The following is a 22706-nucleotide window of genomic DNA, read 5'->3' as shown; positions in this document are numbered from 1 at the left end:
TCATCAGAGGACTGGGCAAGGCTGGGGAAAAAGTCAGTAGCTTGAGAATATGTCAATAGAAACTTCCCAAACTGAAAAGCGAAGAGAAAAAAGAATGAAAATAAAATGGAATAGAATATCCAGAAACTGTGGGCCAACTTCAGAAGGGTTAATATACACATAATTGAAATACCAGAAAAAGAAGCAAGAGGGAAAGGAACAGAAGAAATATTTGAAGTTTAAATAATGACTGAGATTCTTCCAAAATTAGTGACAGATACAAAATCATAGATCCAGGAAGCTCAGAGAATATCAGGCACAATAAATGTCAAAACATCTCTGTACCTAGGCATATCATATTCAAACTGCAAAAAATCAAAGATAACTCTTGAAAGAAGCCAGAAAATGGAAAAATGGGCAGTGGGGTGGGGCGGGGGGCAACCCAACTTATCTATGAGAGGAACAAGGATAAAAATTACACTGGGCTTCTCTTCAGAAGCTATGCAAACAGGAGGAGCATGGAACGAAATATTTAAAATGTTGAAGGGTGAAGACTCAGGCACTATCCACTCTTCTTTGTTGCAGAAGATACTGGTTGTGATATTGGTCTTTCAGCCCTGGTGTTCTGCTCATGTGTGTGCTGTGTGACAGACAGCTCAACTCCACCTCTCCCAGTTTGAGTGCCAGCATCTTCCATTAAGCCCAATATATTTCGAGGGTTTTGTGGATTAATATCCTCAGGTTGTCAGAAAGAATAGTCATGAGATATACATGGTATTGATGGCAAGGGAGGAGGTGCTCAAAGAAGCTGGTTCATATTGCCAGCAAGATAATTAGATGGGAAGAGCCAACCAAGGGCGGAATCCCTGGAGATCAGGCTGTTGGGTCCTCAGAACTTAACCTATTTTAGCTCCTCACTCAGAAAGGTGAAGAAACAAAACCTTACACTACATCACATGGAGGTTGGTGGCTGAGCTGAGATTAAAACTTGAGTCATTTCACTCTCAGTAATGTACCGTATTGTCTTCAGCCACCTTGTTGCCTAGAAAGTCTTCATAGCAAAGAATTCTTGCAAATGTGATTGGAGTTCATGGATTCCCTCTGTCCTGGTTTTCCCTTAGTATCATTGACCATCTGTCCTCCCTCTTAGCTCTTAATCTTATGGTTTTAATATCCTTTTCCTAGAAACCATAGCAAGTATAATAATCTTCTTGAATCAAAGTCCAATGTGTATAATGTAGTTTTAATTCATTCACTATTTTATTAAAGCAAATTATTATGAATGGTTGGCAGAGAATAGTATTTGTTTGGATTTCTGAATATGCTATAGGCAGTTTGGAATAACTGATGATTTTGTATTCAGAATTCAGAGGAAATGATACTGTAAAGAATATTATTAATACATGAAGCCAATGAAGCTGGATTTGAATAACCACTAGCGTTTATTTACCTTTTTGTGGAATTCATTTTTTCCTGCCCCAAATGAAACTGCCATTCATGAAAGCAGTGCTGAAAGGCACTGCTTTTGCAGCAAATTTGACAATAGATTTCTACACCCATATTGGCAACACAAAATCAGCACTTCCGATGTAAAAAAGGAACTAGTTATTCTTCTTGGAAATTTTCACAGAGCTTTTAGGGTTTCAAAAAGAAACCGATTGCAGATTTAAATTGAGTGAGGTGTGGAGTAGGGGAAGGTGCTGGTATCTGGACGCTCTAAAGAACCTCGAGGCATTTGCCTAGAGCCTCGTACTCATCAGACACACAGCAGACATTGCAGGCTTGAAGAAAGGTAGGTCCAGGGAATCGCCTTCCCAGGCTTTTGGGTTAATGGTTCTTTTTTTTTTTTTTTTTCATTTCCTGATTCTAGGATTTCTAGGAGTGGAATGAGAAAAATTGAGCCCACTTCTCATGGGCAAACTTGCATTCTGGGTTGGAGGTGGGTTGAGAGCAACTTTAGATGTATCCTTGCTGGGGGCAGGGAGCATCAAAGGAGAATTAGGGAAGAATTAGGGGAATTAGGAAAGAATCCTAAAGCCTGAAGCTGAATATTAGATGAGGCTGTTTTAGTTATTTTTGTTCTCTAAATTCCCAGGCTATCAAAAACCTGAAAGCAATATTTTAAACCTTCTAATTAATTATCTCATCAACTCTTGATGCTCCTTCTTCTATGGTCTTTATTCTCTGACCTGTTATTTTTATAATTCAACATTTAAGAAAAGATCTGCCCCTTGCAGGATTTGGTGGAGATGGAGTGGGGTGCAGGCAAGGTCGCCAGTCCTGTGCATTCAGACTGGGCTGGGGACAGACAGTGGCCTGACAGCATTCTCCAGTGGTCTTTGGCACCATTCATGGGGCACCCAGGCTGTAAACCGAAGCTGCTCTTGAAGAAGTCTACTAATGAACGACACCTTGAGGACTTTTAGCATTCTTGGGATAAGAAAAAAGCTTGGCGGTAACTGTGCCTGGTGCAATCTTTCCTCAGATGAGGTAAATGAAACCCAGAAAAGGGAAATAACATACCCAAAATCACACAACTTAACAAAAAAGCTAGGAGCTAAAAATCCCAGACTTCTTGGTTCTTAGTCCAGGCCTTTTCCCTGCCGAGATCACCGTGTCTACGTCACCATCATCATCCTCTAACAAACCATCCAGTTTCAGGCCTCCGTTTGGGTTTCTAGTCCATTTTATAAGTTTGCCAAAGAAGGAAAGGCTGGCCCTGCACACCACTCTCCTCATGCCCCTCCTTGACAACTGTGATGCATGAGGGGGATGGAGATATAAAAATAAGGAAACAAAAGAGTGGTAGTGATTTGGATCCATAAGGAGATTGGAGCCAATAGAAGAAGGATGAATGGTTGTCTGGGTTTATCCTTCTCTGTACAAGGGGCAAAAAAAAAAAAAAAAAAAGCAGGCATCATTTGTCAATAGCCTGATATGTGTCACATATGATGTGACCAAACTAAGGTTTAGACTCTTCCCCAACCTGGAAGAAATGTCCTTCATATCTGTCCAATATCCTCGTTAGTTTTGTTTTCCTTGATATTTGAAAATAGGGAAGTTGAGCAATGGATAGCAAACACACATTTTTGTCCTTCGGGAATGTACCTGTCCTAGGTAACTAACACATGGGTTTCTGTGGGGTGAAGATAGAAGGCAGTTATATAAATTTATGGCCAGAGTTTCTTACAAAGACAGAGCACCAGAACCTGACCTATGTCACCAGAGAATTATGAAAAGACCGTGTCACTTGTATGCATCCTCAATCACTGACATCCACAGTAATAACCACTATTATTTTCATAAGAAAGACTGTATGAGGCAGCCACTGCTTTTTCAGCAAATTTCAAAATAGACATCCACATCTATATTGGCAACACAAAATCAGTTAGCCCTTCCGACGTATGAAAGGAATTAGTTGTGTTTCTCAGAAATTCTCAGCACAGTCTTTAGGGTTTCAAAAAAAAAAAAAGCTGCTAGAAGATATAATGATATAATTTGATATAATGTATTTCCCCTGAAGAAGTTTACAGTCTTACTAGAGAGACACTAAAGGCAGAAGAGTCCCCAGTCATGTTCGATAATACAGAATTACATTTCCTAAATCCTAGGTCTGAAGGATGTCTGAGACATCAAGGCAGAGGCTCCTTTACATTAAAAATTAAAGTATACGTTTAGTTGGACTAAGAAGAATCATCTTTAGTTAAGTTTACAACAACTTTGGCCTCTGTGGTGTAAAAGGGAAGTAACAGAGATTTCATAAACCCTTACTTACCAACGTTGGCTTAGTGTTCCAGATGTGGAGACTGAGGGAGGTGGGGTGATACATTGCATCAGAGAAGACAGAGACTTCTGTATGGTTAGTGTAGGACAAGATTAGATGCTGGGCTGGGTTTTTTGTTATTCTTTTTGCATGGTGGCCATGGGAGGGGTGGAATATTCCTGCAAATGGGTTCAACCTCTGCAAATGTCCCAATATAGAAATGACATTCCTGCTCTGAAAGAACTGAGATAAGTCAAGTATATTTATTTATTTATTTATTTTAAGATAGGGTCTTGCTCTGCTGCCCAGGCTACAGTGCAGTGGCATGATCATGGCTCACTGCCGCCTCGAATTCCTGGGCTCAAGTGATCCTCCTGCCTCAGCCTCCCAAGTATTATAGCTAGGACTACAGGCATGCACCATCATGCCTGGCCATTTTTTTTATTTTTTAATATTTTTGTAGAGACAGGATCTTGCTATGTTGTGGGTCTTTAAAAATGAAAAAGAGAAGGCCAGGCATGGTGGCTTTGGGAGGCCGAGGTGGGAGGATTGCAACATAGCAAGGACTCTAGAAGTTGCAGTCACTTGGGACTGAGGCAAGGGGTTTTGTATGCAATGAGGGGCATAAGCGGGAGGGGGCTTGCTTTTTAGGTGTTTGTTCAAGTGGGTTATCAAGTTCTCAGTAAGCAGGATGTCCCTGGGGCTGTAACAGGAAGTCTCCAGGGTCAGGTAGGCAGTGTGGGGGCTGGGTGTGCTGCCAGTCACAGGATGTGGCTGAGGCTTGGTGGGGCCAGGTGCTTGTTCAAGTGGAAAAGCGGAGCTGTCTCATTGCTTAGGGCAGAGGGGTTTGTAGCAGGGAAGGGGGCTATATGGCACCCCCCCACCCCCCACTCCCGCCACCAACCTTACATAAGTAACTTGAATAAAGAGTGGCAGAGCCAGACTTGAAATCCAGGTGCTATAATTCCAGAGCTTCTTCGCTTAAGAGGATCCACTACATTAGTCTGGTGAGTGGAAGAACTATTTTGTTTGCACCTTTATTCACTCATCACTTGATAGACAATTGGGTTGTTTCCACCTTTCGGATATTATGGATAATGCTGCTAAGAAAATTCATGTACAGATTATAGGGTGGAGTTCCTTGTAAATATCTGTTAAGTCTAGTTGGTTTATAGTGTTGTTCAAGTCCTATTTTCTTAAGATCTGCCTCTTTTTTCTATTCAAGTGGGGTATTGATATTTCCAACTATTATTGCTGAGTTTTGCTAAACATATTTTAGGGTTTTTAGGTGCACATATCTTTATAATTATGATGTTCCAATTGTGAATTGACCCTTTTATTATCACATTGCATTAGGATTACCATTCCAACTCACTTTTGGTTACTATTTGTATATTTTAACTATGTTTTATCCCTCTTGCTCAGATCTTTTTGTGTCTTTCTCTTGCTTCTTTCAAGAGGCTCTCTTTATCTTAATTTTTCAACAATTTGAATGTTATGTGTGTAGTGGAGGATACCTTTGAGTTTATCCTTCTTGGTGTTTGTTGAGCTCCTTAAATATGTGGATTCATATTTTTCAAGTTTGTGAAATGTTAATCTATTCTTTCTGCTGCTTTTTCTCCTCTCCTTTTGAGATTCCCATTATGTATTAATATATGGTGTTATGCTTTGTTGTTTCCCATGGGTCTCTGAGGCTCTATCCATTTTTGTTCGTATAAAACACCTTATAGTTACAATTCACTATTTTAACCTGATAACAACTTGAGATCTGTAACATACAAAAAACTCTAAACTTTTACCTTCCCCACAATAATTTATATTTTTGATGTCTTTCTCAATCTGTTTTCTTCTGGTATCACAGAACACTGCAGATTGGATAATTTATCAAAAAAAAAAAAGAAGTCTTAATTTGCTTCAGCATCAATTAACAAATTCCCATTCTGCGGGGCAGTGTGCACCATCAGCGGGGCTCCAGGGAAGAAGGGGTGCTCTGAAGGCCCAGCCCCCAGGAAGCAGGTTACAGTTACAACCCAAGTCCCAGAAACAACAGGGCAGAGCAGCAACTCTGACCCCAGACGACGGGGTATCATGCAGTGGTGACTGTCTACCCTGGGATGGTTGAGCACAGCAGTAGCCCAGGCTCTGTGAGGCTGGGTGCAGTGGCAGCATGGTCCCAGGAATGGCAAAGCCCAACAGTGGCTTGGCCCTTGGGGACCGTGGGGAAGTACAGAAATGACTCCACTCCCTGGGAAGGCAGAGTGCCTTAGCAGCTCAGACTGTAGGGGTGGGACACTGAGGTTGTTTGGCCTGGAGGATTGGGTGGCACAGCTCAGCCAAGGCTCTGGGTCCCCACAGGATGGGTCAGAGTGCACCAGCCACTGGGATGGGGAGCTGTTCCATGGCAGCTTGGCCCCAAGGGGTAGGGAGTAGCAGAAGTTCCACTTGGGTACGGCAGGCTACCAGGTGGGCATGGGGCCATGGTGGAGGAGTGCAATGGCTGCTCATGCCTGGAGCAAGAGACAATGATCAGTTCCAAGAAGGGGCAGCACAGGGGCAGCACAGGCCATGTCGGGCAAGGCACAGTGTCAGCTCTTTTTTGGGATCTGAAAAAATTTACTTAACTTACTATTTTATGATTTGTAATTTTGTACTTCTTATTTTACTGCTCTTTATAACTTTGAATATGTACCTTACTAAAATTAAATTAATATTTTAAATGATTAATCTTTTATTTTCATTTTTATTTAGGCATTTGCCCTCTTTCTCTAAAATTGACCCTCTCTCTTTGATTTACATCATTTTTATTGATGTATAGCTAACAACGTATTTCCCCTAGTCTATCAAAGACAAATATAGGTTGATAACACTTTCCAGTGAAATCCGAATTCTTTTCCTGAGCATAGCAAATTTGGACTGCTGTAACTTTTTTTCATCTGTGGTACTATCAATAATGAAAAGACGCACATATTCAAACTTGAGACTTTTATGGGGCCTCAATGAAGCATAAATAGTATCAGAAGCAACTGTGGCTTGAAGAATCTTGGCAAGCTTCACTTCCCCCAAAATTTATGGAAGTGGGACATGAAACATCTGAATATGAATTCAAACGAGTAGATAAAAATTTTCATGTGGCTTAAGCCTATCTTCATGTAACCTGATTGGCATTATTATGTTGAGGAGGGAAAGAGGCGTAAGAGTAATATATTTGTGCTTAGAGTCTTAGAAAAATAAGTTTATCTATCCTTGCTATGCATTGGCAAGTCAGGACTTAAAGCTCTGTAGTAGGATAAAAGATTTAAATTTGTAGTGCCAAGGATATGACTCAGAGCCATAAGTTCCATCCCCAAAGTTCAGAGTTTACAGGACAGGATATAAGGTTACACAAACCACACTCAGTAAAGGTGAACCTAGGAAGGCTTCTAGCTCTGAGAATTTGACTGTGCTCTGATTAGAAAAGGGGGACTATAAAAAAAACTACATAATAAATTGGAAAGCAGATGGGTCTGTGTATTTTATTACTATTATAGAAGTCATCCTTCAATGGGCAAATAGCTATAATCAAGGAAATAGACAGTAATAGGGACAGAGATAAAATCTGAGCAGACTCAGGATTTGAACTCAAAGAAATTTCTCTAATTTGAGAGGTCCAACATATTTGTCTCATTCTGTCCATACTTCCCTCTCTACAAGACTTTCTAGCATCTTGATATCCGTGGCATTGAGCACCTTTCTCTCTCTTTCTCTCTCTCTCTCTCTCTGCCCCCCTCCACCCCCATGTTACTGATTCCATTTCTCTGGCTCTAACAGTTAGCATAATATAGGAAGAGAATGTTGACCAGATTTTGTCCTTACGGAGGAACCTGCCTCAAAGTGTCATGCCCCTCTCTTATTTTCAGGACCTCATCCTAAATTACATTTTTTATTGTAGCACTTTTTCTGCTACCATGGAAACCATGCAAAGAATGGAACAGAGCACAGCTGGCCTTGCTGTGCCCCAGCCTGCTGTTCTACGCTCATATTTCTGGAAAGAGTTGCGAGAGAAGTTCTTGAAGGGGAAACCCAAAGTCCTTGGGGTAAGTCGGTTGCGGATCTGGGAGAAGGGCAATGGTGTTGTAAATACACAGCCAATCAGAACTAATGCCCAATACACTGTCCCATTAGCCTTACAATATATAAATCAGCCCAAGAGACACCAGTATTTGATTTTCAGAACATATCATTTGAAAAATGATACAATATTCTATCACATCATGCTTTCAATTTAGTTATATTTAAAATATATTGACTTCAGATGTATTCTAGGGTTCTGGGTCATCCATGACAATCACATTTAACCTCAGTATGCTAGAGCAGCAAAAGCTGATGGGCCCATATTGCCACTGCTTCTCTCGGTAGCTTTTCTTAGCCCACTGCTCAGAGGATGAAAAATCTATGTGAAATATAGAGGTTTATCTCTAGCCCAATCTTCAAACCACTGGGAAAAAGTCATTGTGAATCCTTTGGATCCCTTTTTTTTTTCCACTGTTATATTTTTTATTTTGGAAAATGTAGTTATTTTTCTTGAAATATGTTGTTTATTTTGACATGCATTAGGTTTATTTTTGACTTTAGGTTTTAGAACAGTTTTAGGTTTACCGAAAAATTGAGAGGAAGGTACAGATACAGCCTCTGTGTTCCCTACCCCAACACACGCACAGCTTCCTCATTATCAACCTCCTGCGCTAGAGTGACACATTTCTTACAATCAATGAACCTACATTAACACATTATTCAAAGTCCATAATTACATTACGGTTCATTCCCTGTGTTGTACATTCCATGGCTTTTGACAAATGTATAATGACATGTATCCACCATTATAATAACATACAAAGCAGTTTCATTGCCCTAAAAATTTTCTGTGCTCTGCCAGTACATCTTTTCCTTACTCCAATCCTTGGCAACCATCAGTCTTTTATTGTCTTCATAGTTTGCCTTTTCCAGAAAGTCATACAACTGAAATTGTACAATAGGTAATTTTTTTTTAGATTGGCTTCTTTCACCTAATAACATGCATTTAAGTTTCCTCCATTTTTTTAATGGCTTGATAGCTCATTTACTTTCAGCACTGAATAATATTCCATTGTCTGGATGTGTCACAGATTGTTTATGCATTCACCTACTGTATTAGTCCATTTTGCATTGCTGTAAAGAAATGCTTGGTGCTGGGTAATTTGTAAAGAAAAGCGGTTTATTGGCTGGCGGTTCTGCAGACTGTACAAGAAGCATCAGGGCAGCATCTGCTTCTGGGCAGGGCTTCGGGGAGCTTCCAATCAAGGTGGAAGGCGAAGGGGAAGCAGGCATGTTACACAGTGAGAGCGGGAGTACAAAGAGGGAGGAGGTGGTGCCAGGCTCTTTTAAACAACCATCTCTCGCATGAGCTAACAAAGTAAGAACTCACTCGTTATCGTGGGGAGGACACCAAGCCATTCGTGAGGGATCTGCCCTTGTGACCCAAACACCTCCCACCAGGCCCCACATTCAACACTGACGATCAAATGTCAACATGAGATTTGGAGGGTTCAAGCATCCAAACCACACCACCTACTGAAGGACCAAACTTTGGCAATTATGAATAAAGCTACTATAAGTATCTGTGTGCAGGTTTTGTATAAACGTTAAGTTTTCAAATCCTTTGGGTAAGCACGATTCCTGGACTGTGTGGTAAGAATTTGTACAGTTTTGAAAGAAACTGTCAAACTGTCTTCCGAGTGACTGTGCCATTTTGAAGATTTCAACCAGCAATGAATGAGAGTTCCTGCTGTCCTACATCATCACCAGCATTTGGTGTTGTCAGTGTTCTGGATTTTAGCCATTTTAATAGGTGTTTAGTGGAATCCCGTTGTCATTTTAATTTACATCTCCCTATGACTTAAGATGTAGAGCATCTTCTCATATGTTTCTTTGCCATCTCTATGTCTTCTTTGGTGAGGTGTCTGTTAAGTTCTTTGGCCCGTTTTTTAACCATAGTGTTGGTGTTCTTATTGTTCAGTTTTAAGGGTTTGCTGTATATTTCGGGTAACAACCCTTTGTCAGATAAGTCTTTTGCAAATATCTTCTACCAGTCTGTGGCTTGTTTTCTCATCTCTTAACAGTATCTTTTGCAGAGCAGAAATTTTTAATTTTAATAAGATCCAGCTTCTCTTTCATGGATTTTGCCTTTGGTACTGTATTCATAAAGTCATCTCCAAACCCAGAGTCATCTAGAATTTGGCCTTTGTTACCTTTTAGGAGTTTTATAGATTTGAGGTTTACATTTAGGCCTGTAATTCATTTTTAGTTAATTTTTGTGAAGGTTATAAGGTCTGGGTCTAGGTTCCATTTTTGTTTATGGATGTCCAATTTTTAGTATCTTTTTTTTTAAAGACTGTTTTTCTCCATTCTATTTACATTTGCTTTTTTATCAGAGATCATTAACTATATTTATGTGTCTATTTCTGGGATTTCTATTCTATCCATGGATCTATTTGCCTATTCTTCTGCCAATACCACACCATCTTGATTCCTGTAGCTTTATATTATGTCTTGAAGTCAGATAGAGTTAGTCTTCCAACCTCTTCTTCTTCAATATTGTGTTTGCTGTTCTGAGTCTTTTACCTCTCCATATAAACTTTAGAGCCAATTTATCAATATCCACAAAATAACTTGTTGACTATTGCTGGCTACCTCTGATGTTTATTCAAAGCCCAAGGGCTCTTTTTTAAAATTTTTATTTCAGGAAATTATGGGGGAACAAACATTTTGATTACATGTTATGACTTTGCCACATCCCAACCATGATTTGAGACATGCCCTTCCCCCCCTGCAACACTCTGTGCTTCCATTAATTGTGAGTTTAGCCACCCCCAACCCTCCTACCCCCAAAGAATATTACTACTGTGTGAGCACCTTAGTGTTGGTCAGTCAGTGCCAGTTTGATGGCAAGTACATGTGATGCCTATTCTTCCATTCTTGTGATACGTCACTTTGGATGATGGGCTCAAGCTTTATCCAGGAAAATACAAGAGGTGCTAGATCACCATTGTTTTTTATAATTGAGTAGTATTCCACTGTATACATATACCATATTTTATTAATCCACTCATGGATTGACGGGCACTTGGGTTGTTTCCACATCCTTGCTATAGTGAATTGTGCTGCCATAAACATTTGAGTGCAGATGTCTTTATTATAGAATGATTTTTGTTCCCTTGCCAAGAGCTCTTTAATCCACAGGTAGTGAGTGACTCTTGCTAGGACTGGGTCCTTCTCTTCAGGGCAACATGTTTCCTTCTGGCCCAGGAATGCCATCCAGGAACTAAGACCTGGACTCTGGGCTTTAGGAGCCTGCTTGGTACGTTATTTTACAGTGGTTGAGCTGGTACCCAAGTTGCAAAACAAAGTCCTCTGAATTCTCCCCTTTCCTTTCTTCAAGTAGAAGAAGACTTTCCCTGAACTGTACTTCCTGTAGTTAAGAGAGGGGTGACACAGGCACTGGCTTGGCCATAGCTGCTGGTATCTTACTGGGTCACATGTACCCAAAAGTTCACTGGCTCTGAGCCAGCACAGCCGCAGGAATTGCCCAAGGACTTCAGCCTTTGTGGCCCGACCGCCTTATGAATTTAGTCCAGGCCCCAGTCTACTTTTTTCCAGCCAGTGGTGGGCCTAGCCAGAACTCAGGTTTTGGGATGGAGGATTTCCCTCTGGCTGGCCTGGCCTTGATTCCCTCTCTGTGGGCACCAGCAGAATTCTGCCCTGTGCAATGTTTCCCTGTGCCAGCATGGCCCTGAGTTTCAATGCAAAGTCCCACAATTACTTCACTGTCCCTCCACTGGGCACACAGATTCTCTCTCCACTTGGTGAGCTTGCGTGGCACTTCGGGGGATGGGGAATGGGTGGCATAAGCAGTAGATTGTCTTTTTTGCCCTCTTCAGTGCATCTTTCCTTGATATAATGTTAAAACCAGATGGTATGATCACCCGACGGATTATTGGTTCTTCTGAAGGTGCTTGCTTGCACTGTTAATTGTTGAATTTGGTGTTCAAGCGGAGAGATGATCACTGGAGATTTCTATTAGGCCATCTTGCTCTGCCCTCCTCCACCTCTCCTATTTTTAGACCCCTGTATGCATACTCATGTCCTCAGGCACCAGACCCCAAGAAAATATCATATTTTCTTTTCTTTTTTTGTTTCCTTCTGTATACACTCTTCTTCCTTCAGGTTACTTCTCTTTGCTAGAATAATTGCTTTTTAATTCCTTGGTCACTTGTCTCTGAGCATATGACAAAGGAAAACAACAGCTGTGGAAGAAGTAGCATGCTAGATATCGGAAAATTACCTCTGGGCTGGTTCTGACTTACTACTTTTAACAATGAATTATTGGGACAATGATGGATATTCTGAAAGATAATTTTGTTAAGTTGGTATTTTCATGGTTCTTTATGTGGAAAAAAAGTGACAAGAAAATGTCAAGATGGTCGTATGATTATATCAAAAAAGGGAAAATAAGGGTAACAGTGATTGTAAAGGAGGGGGCATGGACACCAATTTTATGGTGAATAATCAATTTATACTTTCTTCATCATTTTTAGATCGTGCAGATTCTGATTTCCCTGGTGAATCTCAGCTTGGGAATAATAATGATGAGTGTCACCATGCCATGTTATACATTTTTATGTCCCCTTTCAGTGTACATTGGATACACAATTTGGGGGTCAGTGATGGTAAGTAGAATACTTTCTGATGTAATTGGAGATGACATAACATAGCTGCTAATATCCTGATTTCTGGAATTCTATTCTAGCCTTATCTTGTAGTTTTATAAATTTGAGAAAAGTATCTAAACTTCTTTTGACTCCATTTTCTCATATTTAATGTGGTAATAATAATATAAAACTCATAGAAAGTTAGGCAGATGAAATATTTAATATGTATCAGTTAGGATCTATTACAGCAGCATGCAGCCAAACCCAATGGCTTAAACATTGAAACTACTGATTATTTCACAGCAAGAAGCTCAGTGGCTAGTCATTTCCAGGGTTGGTTGATTCAGTGGTGCAAAGATCTCTTCAAGGACTGCTGGCAGATTGTATCAGAGGAGATATTGTTGACACATACCACTTTGCATAAATGTTTATATGCATATTCCAAAACCAACTATGGGTGAAAGTAAAGGATTTGCCATTATTGGCTTGGACTAATTAAGCTTCACCTCTGTGGCTGGGAAGAGTTCACCCTACCCTGAAGATCACAACGGACTAAGCTAAATGAGGGTTTTGTTAGTAAGGAAGAAAAGGAGATGTGGCTGGTACACAGGCAATTTATAGTGCCCAGCACATCAACTATCAAATATCAGCACATTGTTATCTTAGAAAATGGAATTGCTATTTGGTAAAATACGTTTCACAAGTTTAATAAAAATAATTAATATTAGCTAAAATTATAATGAAAATTTAAGAGAGTTTAAAAATCTTCCCCAAGACAAAACATCGGAGAGTTTTTATGCAAATTGAGAGTGAAAAATAACAAGTTTCATCTACTGACAACAGGAAAATAAAATTTAAGAACTAGGTTTATGTAGATAGACTCAGAGTATCTATTTAAGTGTTGTGGGTTTTCATTAATCTACCAAGTTCAAAATGAGATAATTTAAAGTTTTATTATAGAGCTTGCTTTTGCTCCCCCCTCACCTTTTTACAGAAGTGCAGGATTTGGAGAATGGAAAATGCTGTTCTAATTCTGGGAAGTTGCACAGCATTTTTTATACCTAAAAATACCAATAATAGCTTTTATTAAGCTCTTACTATGATCTGGGCACTCTACTAAGTGCTTTATATGTGCAATTCCATTTCAAATAATCACCACAAATTTCTGAGGGAGGATTTATTATCATCCTCACCTTATCCATGAAGAAATTGGGACTTAGAGAGGTTAAGTAACTTACCCATATACCATGGTGTACTACTCAGTCACAAAAAACAATGATGAACTAGCACCTCTGTATTATTCTGGATGGAGCTAGAGCCCATTCTGCTAAGTGAAGTATCACAAGAATGGAAAAACAAGCACCACATGTACTCACCATCATATTGGTACTAATTGATCAACACTTATGTGCACAGATGGTAGTAACATTCATCCGGTGTTGGGCAGGTAGGAGAGGGGAGAAGGGGATGTGTATATTCACACCTAATTCGTGCAGTGTGCACTGTCTGGGGGATGGGCACGGTTGTAGTTCTGACGTGGGCAGAGCAAAGGCAATATACATAAGCTAAACAATTGTACCCCCATAATATTCTGAAATTAAAAAATAAAGCTATTTGGTACAGGAATCAGGACTCACATAGGGTCAGGCTATTCCAAGAATTGCAGACATCTAACCACTCTAGTTTTCTGCTTTCTTTTTCATTTCCTGTTCAAGACCACATCAGAAAGCTGCTTACGTAGTTTAAACCTTCTACACTAGTTCAATATGTAATTAGGACTGCAAGGCTGTTTGCCAACTGAGGTAGCACTCAGACTATTGTAGGCATCTCACTGGATCAGCCTCTGTTTATTTGGTGAAAGATTTTTTGCAGCTAACCTCCATTATTCTTTCACCTTTATTTCTAAACCTTACCTGTAAAATGTCTCTTTTTTCTGCCTATACAGCCTAAGTCCCAAGAGCCAATTGTAAATTTCTCATGTTTTCAGCCTCTTTAGTCTCCAGTAAAACAGCTATCTGTCCTTTGCTAGAATCCCATAAAATTATTCCCACGTTAGTCTATTTGTTCAAATTTTCTTTTGTGTACTTTTGGGACATTGTAAAGTTTTATTCCTATGTATCTTTCGTATTTCTTGTTAAATTTTTTCCTCTGAGATACTTTATATATATATATATTTTCCTATAGTAAATGAGGTGCTTTTATTCAATCCTATCTTCAAATACATGAATACATACACAAATTTATAGTATGTATATATAATTTCTGTATATAATGCTTTTCCATATGCCTTACTAAATTTTTAAATAGTTTATAGTAGGTTTTTGTTTGTTTGTGTTATTATCTTTTCTTTTTTTTAGTTCATATTCTTTAGATTTTTACAACATAAATTATATTCATATTTACACAACAGTAATTTTAACCATTTGTTTCAAATATTTTTCTTATATATTTTGGTCAATATACTCAGAATAGTATGGCATAACAGTCTATGTCTTTATCTTGATTTTGACTTTAATGAGATAGGCCTAAGGTTTTACCGTTAAACGTAATAAAGACTTTCAGACTGAGACAGATGGTCTATCATGTTATGGAAAATACAATTATATACGTTTTATCAATAATGTTTGAGCCAATAATAATGTTGGATTGAATTCAATGTCCTACCAACATTGTAAACATGAATAGCAATTAGTATGTGATTTTTTTTCCTCAAATCTATCAATTTCAAAAATTGTAATATTTCAATATTAAAAATATCTATGCATGCCAGCTTCTGTGTTTCTTCTCAGATAATTGGTCTGTTCAACATACCTATTTAATTTAGAAGTAAGCTGTATTAAGTTATGATTTCCAATGTTTATTTAAAGTTTTTTATCTGCATTTTTCCTTTTATTTCTAGTTTATTCTTTCAGGATCTCTGTCAATTGTAGCAGAGAAAAGAACTACAAAAGGTCTGGTGAGTAACGTTTCTTATTTTTTTGTGGGGGGGGGTTCCAAGAAAGGAAGAATTAATCAAATATGTATTCTTTCAGGGCATAAGACATATTGTGTTTATTTGTTTTTAAAAAATCAGAAGAGATCATAAGTTTTACCTAGTAGGATCTGTTTTTTAAAGATTGTAATCAAACAATTAGCTAACGATAGAATTACTGACATGAGACTGAATATTTTGGCAAAGTAGTTCCTGAGAGAATCTTTATAAAGATACAGAGAATTCTTGAAATGTCAAACGGAATCAGTCCAAAAAAACCCAGCAGCTTGAGATCCAGCACTTGACAGTGACACCAAATATTGGTATGCCATAATATTTATCGATAGATTGATTAAAATTTGCATTCCCACTGTGTCCATAAAGGATTTTTAGTTTGCAATAAAAGAAATTCACTATGAAGTTATTATTATTAATACATAAGAATAAGCAAATTTAAATCGTAACTTCCGTGCCAACATGTCTTTCATAAAGCCAACAAAAGGCAAAAGCCTGGATTTCAACAAATATTTTCCTGGTGCACAATCGTATTTGAGTTTTCTTTGCTCAAAAGATAAACATCAGATGGATACGGCCCCTCCAAATCTGGCCTCAATCTGCTTCCCTAGCATCTCCTCCAGCCACAACCCTTTCGTGCTACAGCCGCACGAAACCTCTCACACTTTCCCGAGCAATTTTAGTTCTTACAAAAAGCCTCCTTACCTTCACCCATAAGAAGAGAATGTGCTGAAGGACATACGCAGCAGACAGAGGTAACGTACAGGAAGCACAGAGGCGTGAGAGGCCAGAAGCATTTAGAAAACGATGCAGCGGGCAGTGGGAGGGATGGACACAGACGGGGCTGTCCAGCCACGGGGTTAAGGAGGTTTGCAGTTTGTCTCATGTGCCCATGGAAGTCATCTGAAGGTTTTAAGCTTGGGAATAACAGCATTAGATTTGTGTTTTGGCAAGAGGTTAGAGCTGACACTACTGTAAGGGGATAAGTTAGAAGACTTGAAATATTCAATCAAGATAGAGAAGATAGACTGTGTTGGGAAAGAGATGGTGGGTGTAGAGTGATTCATGGAGATATATCTGAGAATGTTGAATTGTTTAATTGATTTTCATTCTTTTCTAGGTCCGAGGTAGCCTTGGACTGAACATCACCAGCTCTGTCTTGGCTTTCTCAGGGGTCGTAATCAGCGCAGTCAGTGCGAGTATCTATTCGTTCCATTACACTTACTGTAACTACAGTCAGACGATGGAAAACTGTCCCATGTACATGTCCATTTTAATGGTGAGTGCTTCTTCCTCTTTTCATGGGATGCTATGGTGGAAGCAAGTCTGGGGAGTGCTGGCTCTGGCAAAAGCAATAATCAACATTTTCTAATTGCTGAATGACTTTGGGAAGTTGGAAGTGATTGAGAAATAGAACAATTAGGAGTCAGGTCCACATCTCTTCTCTCTCTTTTCTCCTCCTCTGTATTTAATGAGGCAAAGTGGGGGAAAAAGCTCACGGTTATAGAAAACCTACTCCTCAATATAATAGTTACTGTTCAGGCATTTTGCATAAATTTTTTTGTTTGATTTTAAAGCACTGATCAGTATTTACTGTTAATCCCCTCTACAAATGGAGCCCAGCTATCAGTCCCTGTATGTCCCCAGGGTTCCCTGATGGAGCCTCATGGAGTTACATGGTTCTCTAATAATAAAGTAAAATTGTCTTGACTGTTATCTTGCAAGTGGTGAGTGTCCTTTCTAATTTCTCTGGGTGTTCTGGCAAGGTTAACCACTTTTAGCTTCAACATCTGGCTCCTGGTAATTTCTCAGTCTCCATGCTGTATTTTACCATTTTTTTGGTACCAATTGCCCTTCTTTAGATGCTATCCTAACTGCTTTATTCTGCAAGTTACCACTGACACAATGTTTTGTAGGTAGTAAAACTTCTTGAAGTTTTGAGCCATTGGATAAGCGTGGGGAGGAAGAATTACTGCCACACGTCATAGCAGACGAAATGCGTAGTTAAATCTTTGCTATGAAAAAGCCTATTGGCCATTCTCCATACCACCAAATTTTCTGTTCCCTTTCCTTCATATGTGCTTTCAGCCTCTCGCCTTGCTGCTTAGCTCTTTTCCTCATTTTCTCCTTCACTTGACTCTATGTGAAAACTCAACATTCTTTCTAACTTATTAGGCAGAATCAATTGCATTCCTTTTACTTAATTCCTAGCTAATCCTACATAAGTCTTGAGGGCTATATATTCACACCAAAATAACCTTTGGAGGTGTCTTTGCTAAACTGATTTACTCAGAGTTTTCAAATAGCTTTTATAGTAAGTCATGTTATTTCCTCAAAATAAGAATAGAAAGCTTCTTCAGAGAACTTGACAAATTTTTCCAAGTCACTAAGTTAGAAATTGGCAGAAGCAAGATTCGATTCTGGAACTTCTTGTCTCTAGTTCCTCTGTTATTTGCTATTGTTATCTTGAAGAAGAACCTTACTTTGGGTTTCTGAAGATCTCTCCACTCATAGACTTTAAGGGCACAATGATGGAGACAAAATCTGGAGTGGGCCAGCTTTGCAGGGCTAATTTCATGAGCTTGGGACCTGTGTAGTTATTCAGGACTTCATAGTTAGAAGAACCCTAAGCCTCATTTAATACTCTGCTGTTGCTGTCTTGAAATTCTTTTTAAAAATTTAAACAAGATACCCTGTAAATTATGTAGCTGGTTCTTCAATCATCTCAATCACATTCTCCCAAAGCCCAGTATGAATTCCTATAACTGTATGGACATTTTTTCTGCTTTTCCGTATAGCAGAGGACATCAGTAAGGGCTTCCTAGAATTTGAAGCAGCAGGTCTATTCCTGCCTGGGCACCTGCATGATCAGTCTACAGGCCCTGGAGCCCATATTTTATGCCCAGTCCCAGGTTGGGCACTCTGGGAGACCTAAGAAGGAGATCAGCTTCCTACCATAAGGAAGCTCCAATTCTCCTGGGAGAAAAAGATAGAAATACTGGAAACTATATAATTATAAAAAGAGGTTGTAAAAAGGTGACCTTTTGGAGAAAAGAGGAGTTAGAGCGCATACTACCTGGAATCATCAGGCAGAGCCACATGAAATTGCCAATGATCAACCACCCCTCACCTAGAGAGACAGCAATTTCATATGGTTCAAACACATGTATACTTTTTGTTGGAAGTCCAGCCCAGAGCCTGTTTTGTAAATAAAGTTTAACTGAAATGTAGTCAAGCCCATTTGTCTATATATTGTATATTGCTTTTGTGTTATAATGGCAGAGTTGAGCATTTGCCACAGAGACCTATTGGTCTGCAAAACCTAAAATATATGCTATCTGGCCGATTACAGAAAGTTTGTCAACTCCTAGTCTTTCCTACTAGATGGTAAGATCCTTGAAGATAGGGGAGTGATCTGTTTTGTTTGCTGCTCTATCTTCTGTGCCTACAACAACACTTGAAACAGAGGCTGCTAAAATCTGTTGAAGGCATGAGTAAATAAACAATGAATGCAAATATTCTCGAGGTCCCTTTGAGTCTGCATCACTCATGTCCTGAGCTTTTGGTCCACTGGCCTTTCCATAGCGAGGGACTATCCCTAACCACGGAGAGAAAAAGAGAATATAACCAAACAATGCCCCACATCAATCCAGGGTAAGATTATTTGGAATAAGTGTACTTCCCAATGTTCCCTAAATTTGACCATGTGTTTTGGCCAAAGATTATCTAAAACCAGTTCTCTTGGGAAATGAATTAAAGATTGATTAACTTGGTGTTCATTGTTGCATTAGTTTCTTATTGTTGCTATAACAAATTACTACAAATTTAGTGGCTTAAGACAATACAAATAAATTATTTTATGTTTCTGGAGGTCAGAAGTTCAAAATAGGTCTCATTAGGCTAAAATCCAAGTGTTGACAGGGCCACATTCCTCTCTGGGGTCACAAGGGGACAATATGTTTCTTTGCCTTTTCTGGTTTCTGGAGGCTGCCTACATTTCTTGGCTTGTCACCCCATCCTTTATCTTCAAATCAAGCAGTGCAGCATCTTCAAATCTCTCTTGGACTTTGACTCTTCTGCCTCTTCCCCTTATAAAGATTCTGTTGTTACTTTGAACCCACCTGAACAATCCAGGATAATTCCCTCATCTCAGCTAATAAGCAGCCTTAACTTCATCTGCAACTTTAATTCTCATTTGCCATGTCACTTGACATAGTCACAGGTTCTGGGGATTAGGGTGTGAACCTCCCTGAAGAACCATTATCCTGCCTGTAATCACCAAGATATGGAACCATATTATTGTGTCAACTCTATGAAATTTATAGTACTCGAAAAGACTAAGATGACAATTATCTTTATAAATCCTTTCCTCTTTTTAAAGCACTTTCAAATAATTCTGTGCCCATGATAGCACTGGAAAGTAGTGGACTGGGGAAAAAAATATCTTATTTTAAAAGTGAAAAAGTAAGAAGTGAAGTGACATTCAGCAGACCAAGAATTGGCCAAGGGTATAGCTGCAATTAGAAGCCAGGTTTCCTGACTCCTGGCCAGTCATTTTTCTCTTTTGGTGTTGTAGTTAGTGGTAGATGTTTGACACTTGTCATCCATAGTCCTCATGTTTCTTTGTCATGGATTTTTCCCCAGGGTATGGATGCCACAGTGGCTGTCTTAAGTATGCTGGAATTCTGCATTGCTGTGTCCCTCTCTGCCTTTGGATGCCAAGTCATGTGTTGTAGCCCCGGTGGGGTGAGTATTGGCTCTCATTTGAAGATGTCTGTGTTAGTTTTCTATTGCTGTGTAATCAATTACACAAACTTAGAGGCCTACAACAACATGCGTTTATTATTTCTCAGTTTCCATGGGTTAAGAATGTGGGCACAGCTGAAGTGTGACTTCCACCTAGAATCTTGCAAGGCTGTAATGAAGGAGTTGGCTGGGGCTGTGGTCTCATAGGAAGCTCTGATACTCTTCCACGCTCATGTGGCAGAATTCATTCCCTCTCAGGTGTAGAACTCAGGACAATGCACTTTTTCTTTGAGGTCAGCAGGAGAGTGAAAGTCTCTGATATCTTAAGGCTCTTTTAAAGAGTTCATGTGATTAGATTCGTTCTATCCAGAATAATGCCTTTTTTGATAAGCTCAGAGTCAGCTGATCAGTATCTACTCACAGGAACGATAACTTCTCATATACACATATCACACTCATACGGGGAGGGGATCACAGAGTGCGGCTCACTGAGTGTCGTCTTAGATTTCTGCCTACCACAATCACTGAAGAAAAGCTGTTTTTCCCTGTCCTTACTACCTTGAGATTTCCCCTCTAAGTCTAGGTCAGAGAACATTTCATAGTGGGGAGGTCCCCAAGGAGTGTTAGATTTTACTCTATTGTGTTATTATAACAACCTTTCCTGGGCTACCAAAGAAATGTCAGGACTTCAAACTTCTCAATCAGCCGGTGAACGTGTGCCCACTCTCTCAGTCTGACACCTGTGACAGGACTGTCCTGGCTGCTAAGCAGAAAGAATGTCACACAGAGAAGAAAGTGGGAAATGGAAAGAGACCAAGAAAGAGGCTCTAGGAAGAATAGGGTAGGGGTATCCTGCGAGGATTGAGGGTTCTGGAGTAAGAAATGGATAGTAAAACCCCAACAGCTACCTCATTAGCTTCATTACCCAAAGTCCCAGGGGCAGACAAAACCCACAGCCAAGCAATAAAATAATAATAGCTTGATGAGGTTGTGTTTCTGGTGCCCTTCTCCATCATTTTGTACCTCTTTGTCTTCTTTTGGGGGCTCCCAGGCAACACCACATCTCACACCCCCACAGCCCTTCCTCACAGAAGAGACATGAACAAAATTGTATTAATTCTAATAATGTGCTTTTGCATTATAAAACCCTAAAAGTGAGAGTTTCTCAGGAATTACAGTGATTTCAAAAATTTGGGCATGGAGGCAAACTAATTAGCAAGCGTTATACTGGAGTATTTAGGCCTGTGTTCCTGGCTGCTCCTGGTGTAGGAGCTGGGGGATGTCACTGCCACCAATCTTCTGCTACGGATCCAGAACAGCAGTGGCTTTGGGGCAAATAGTGCCTACATCTCTATCTCTTCGTGGCACCACTCCCCGGCAACCCCACGCCACACTAATTTTGTGGAAGAAGGACCATAATTTTTCTTAGTCTTATAAGATCCCTGCTATTTTGGGCCAGTGTGGGTTTTGCAATGTTTTATTCATAACAAAGAAGTCATAATTTGGGTATTCTATTGTCACCACTGTGAGAAACCTGCGTTGAAAGAAGAGCTCTGTATTTTTTCGTGACACCTGGGTTTACCTAATATGTTGGGCACCATCATCCACGTGTAATGTTGACCCATTTGCAAGAGCACAGCAACAGCCATCAGCATCTCAGGCTAAGAGTTATCACTGGATGTGTGTGTCTTTAGATCTAACCCAATCTACAGAATGACTGAAAAGCCCGTCAGATTGATCTTGAGAATGAATTCAGAGAAGAAAGAGTAAACTCTGACATTAATGAACTTATGTGGGGAGGAAAGGGAAACCCTGAGGTCATCTGGGTGTCTCACCTATGGCATTCTGATTGATTTCACAGGTTGTGTTAATTGTGCCATCCAGTCCTCACATGGCAGAAGCAGCATCTCCTGCACCATTGAACGAAGGCTTGACGCCACCAACAGATCAATAGAAAAATGTTCCAGAAAATCTATGCTGATTGCAATGCAAGAACCCCATATGTGAAAGTACCAGGATCCAACTCTGATATATGTATATATAATATATGAAAAATCCAATTCAGAAATATATATGCATGCGTAGATATAAATATACACAAAAAATTCAAAATCATATTTTTATTTTTTCTCAAGAACTCAATAACTCATTTTAGTGGCTCTTTATCAGAGTATTAGAAATTAAATAAATAAATCATGCATTTAATGAGACAATGTGAAAGTTTTTCATTCATTTTCAGGACTTTATATAAGGGCATTTAATTGGCAAATAAGATTTGGCAGCATAAGGGGAAAAAACAGAATTGCTGAAAAAAGGCCTCCATGAAGAATATATATTTCTAACTTTTTTCCCACCTTTGGGGACACAAAGTGCTTTTTCCTTCAAGAAGCTGAAATACATGGCTTCCTCCGCACCGTTTCTTTCTCCTGCTTTCCTTCTCCCATAGAAAGTACCTTGGAATCGCACAGTCAGTCCTCGTGTATAAGCAAGCCATCATTTGAGTATAAGT

The 22706-nt window shown here is 39.5% G+C and overlaps 1 protein-coding gene across 2 annotated transcripts; it reads left to right on the top strand.

Moving 5' to 3' along the window:
* Positions 1-1629: 1629 nt before the first annotated feature.
* Positions 1630-22402, top strand: LOC123642761 (membrane-spanning 4-domains subfamily A member 4A-like). 2 transcript variants are annotated; one of them, XM_045558166.1, is made up of 7 exons: positions 1630-1771; positions 7671-7815; positions 12352-12483; positions 15365-15421; positions 16572-16730; positions 20096-20197; positions 22059-22402. In XM_045558166.1, exons 2-7 carry the CDS (start codon positions 7687-7689, stop codon positions 22149-22151), a joined length of 672 nt encoding a protein of 223 aa, XP_045414122.1. In that variant the 5' UTR covers positions 1630-1771; positions 7671-7686; the 3' UTR covers positions 22152-22402. The 2 variants fall into 2 exon arrangements, with proteins under 2 accessions (XP_045414122.1, XP_045414123.1); XM_045558167.1 differs by lacking the exon at positions 1630-1771 and adding an exon at positions 4520-4749.
* The last annotated feature ends 304 nt before the right edge of the window (positions 22403-22706 follow it).

Source organism: Lemur catta, chromosome 7, assembly GCF_020740605.2.
Source record: "Lemur catta isolate mLemCat1 chromosome 7, mLemCat1.pri, whole genome shotgun sequence".
NCBI classification, from domain to species: domain Eukaryota; kingdom Metazoa; phylum Chordata; class Mammalia; order Primates; family Lemuridae; genus Lemur; species Lemur catta.
This window is presented reverse-complemented; position numbering and strand designations above follow the sequence as displayed.

Bases quoted from the DNA above. Each gene is read 5' to 3' on its own strand.
- LOC123642761 (XM_045558166.1), top strand. From the start codon at position 7,687: ATGGAAACCATGCAAAGAATGGAACAGAGCACAGCTGGCCTTGCTGTG. The intron at 7,816-12,351 runs GTAAGTCGGTTG...CATCATTTTTAG, and splicing joins GGAAACCCAAAGTCCTTGGG to ATCGTGCAGATTCTGATTTC. The intron at 20,198-22,058 runs GTGAGTATTGGC...TTGATTTCACAG, and splicing joins TGTGTTGTAGCCCCGGTGGG to GTTGTGTTAATTGTGCCATC.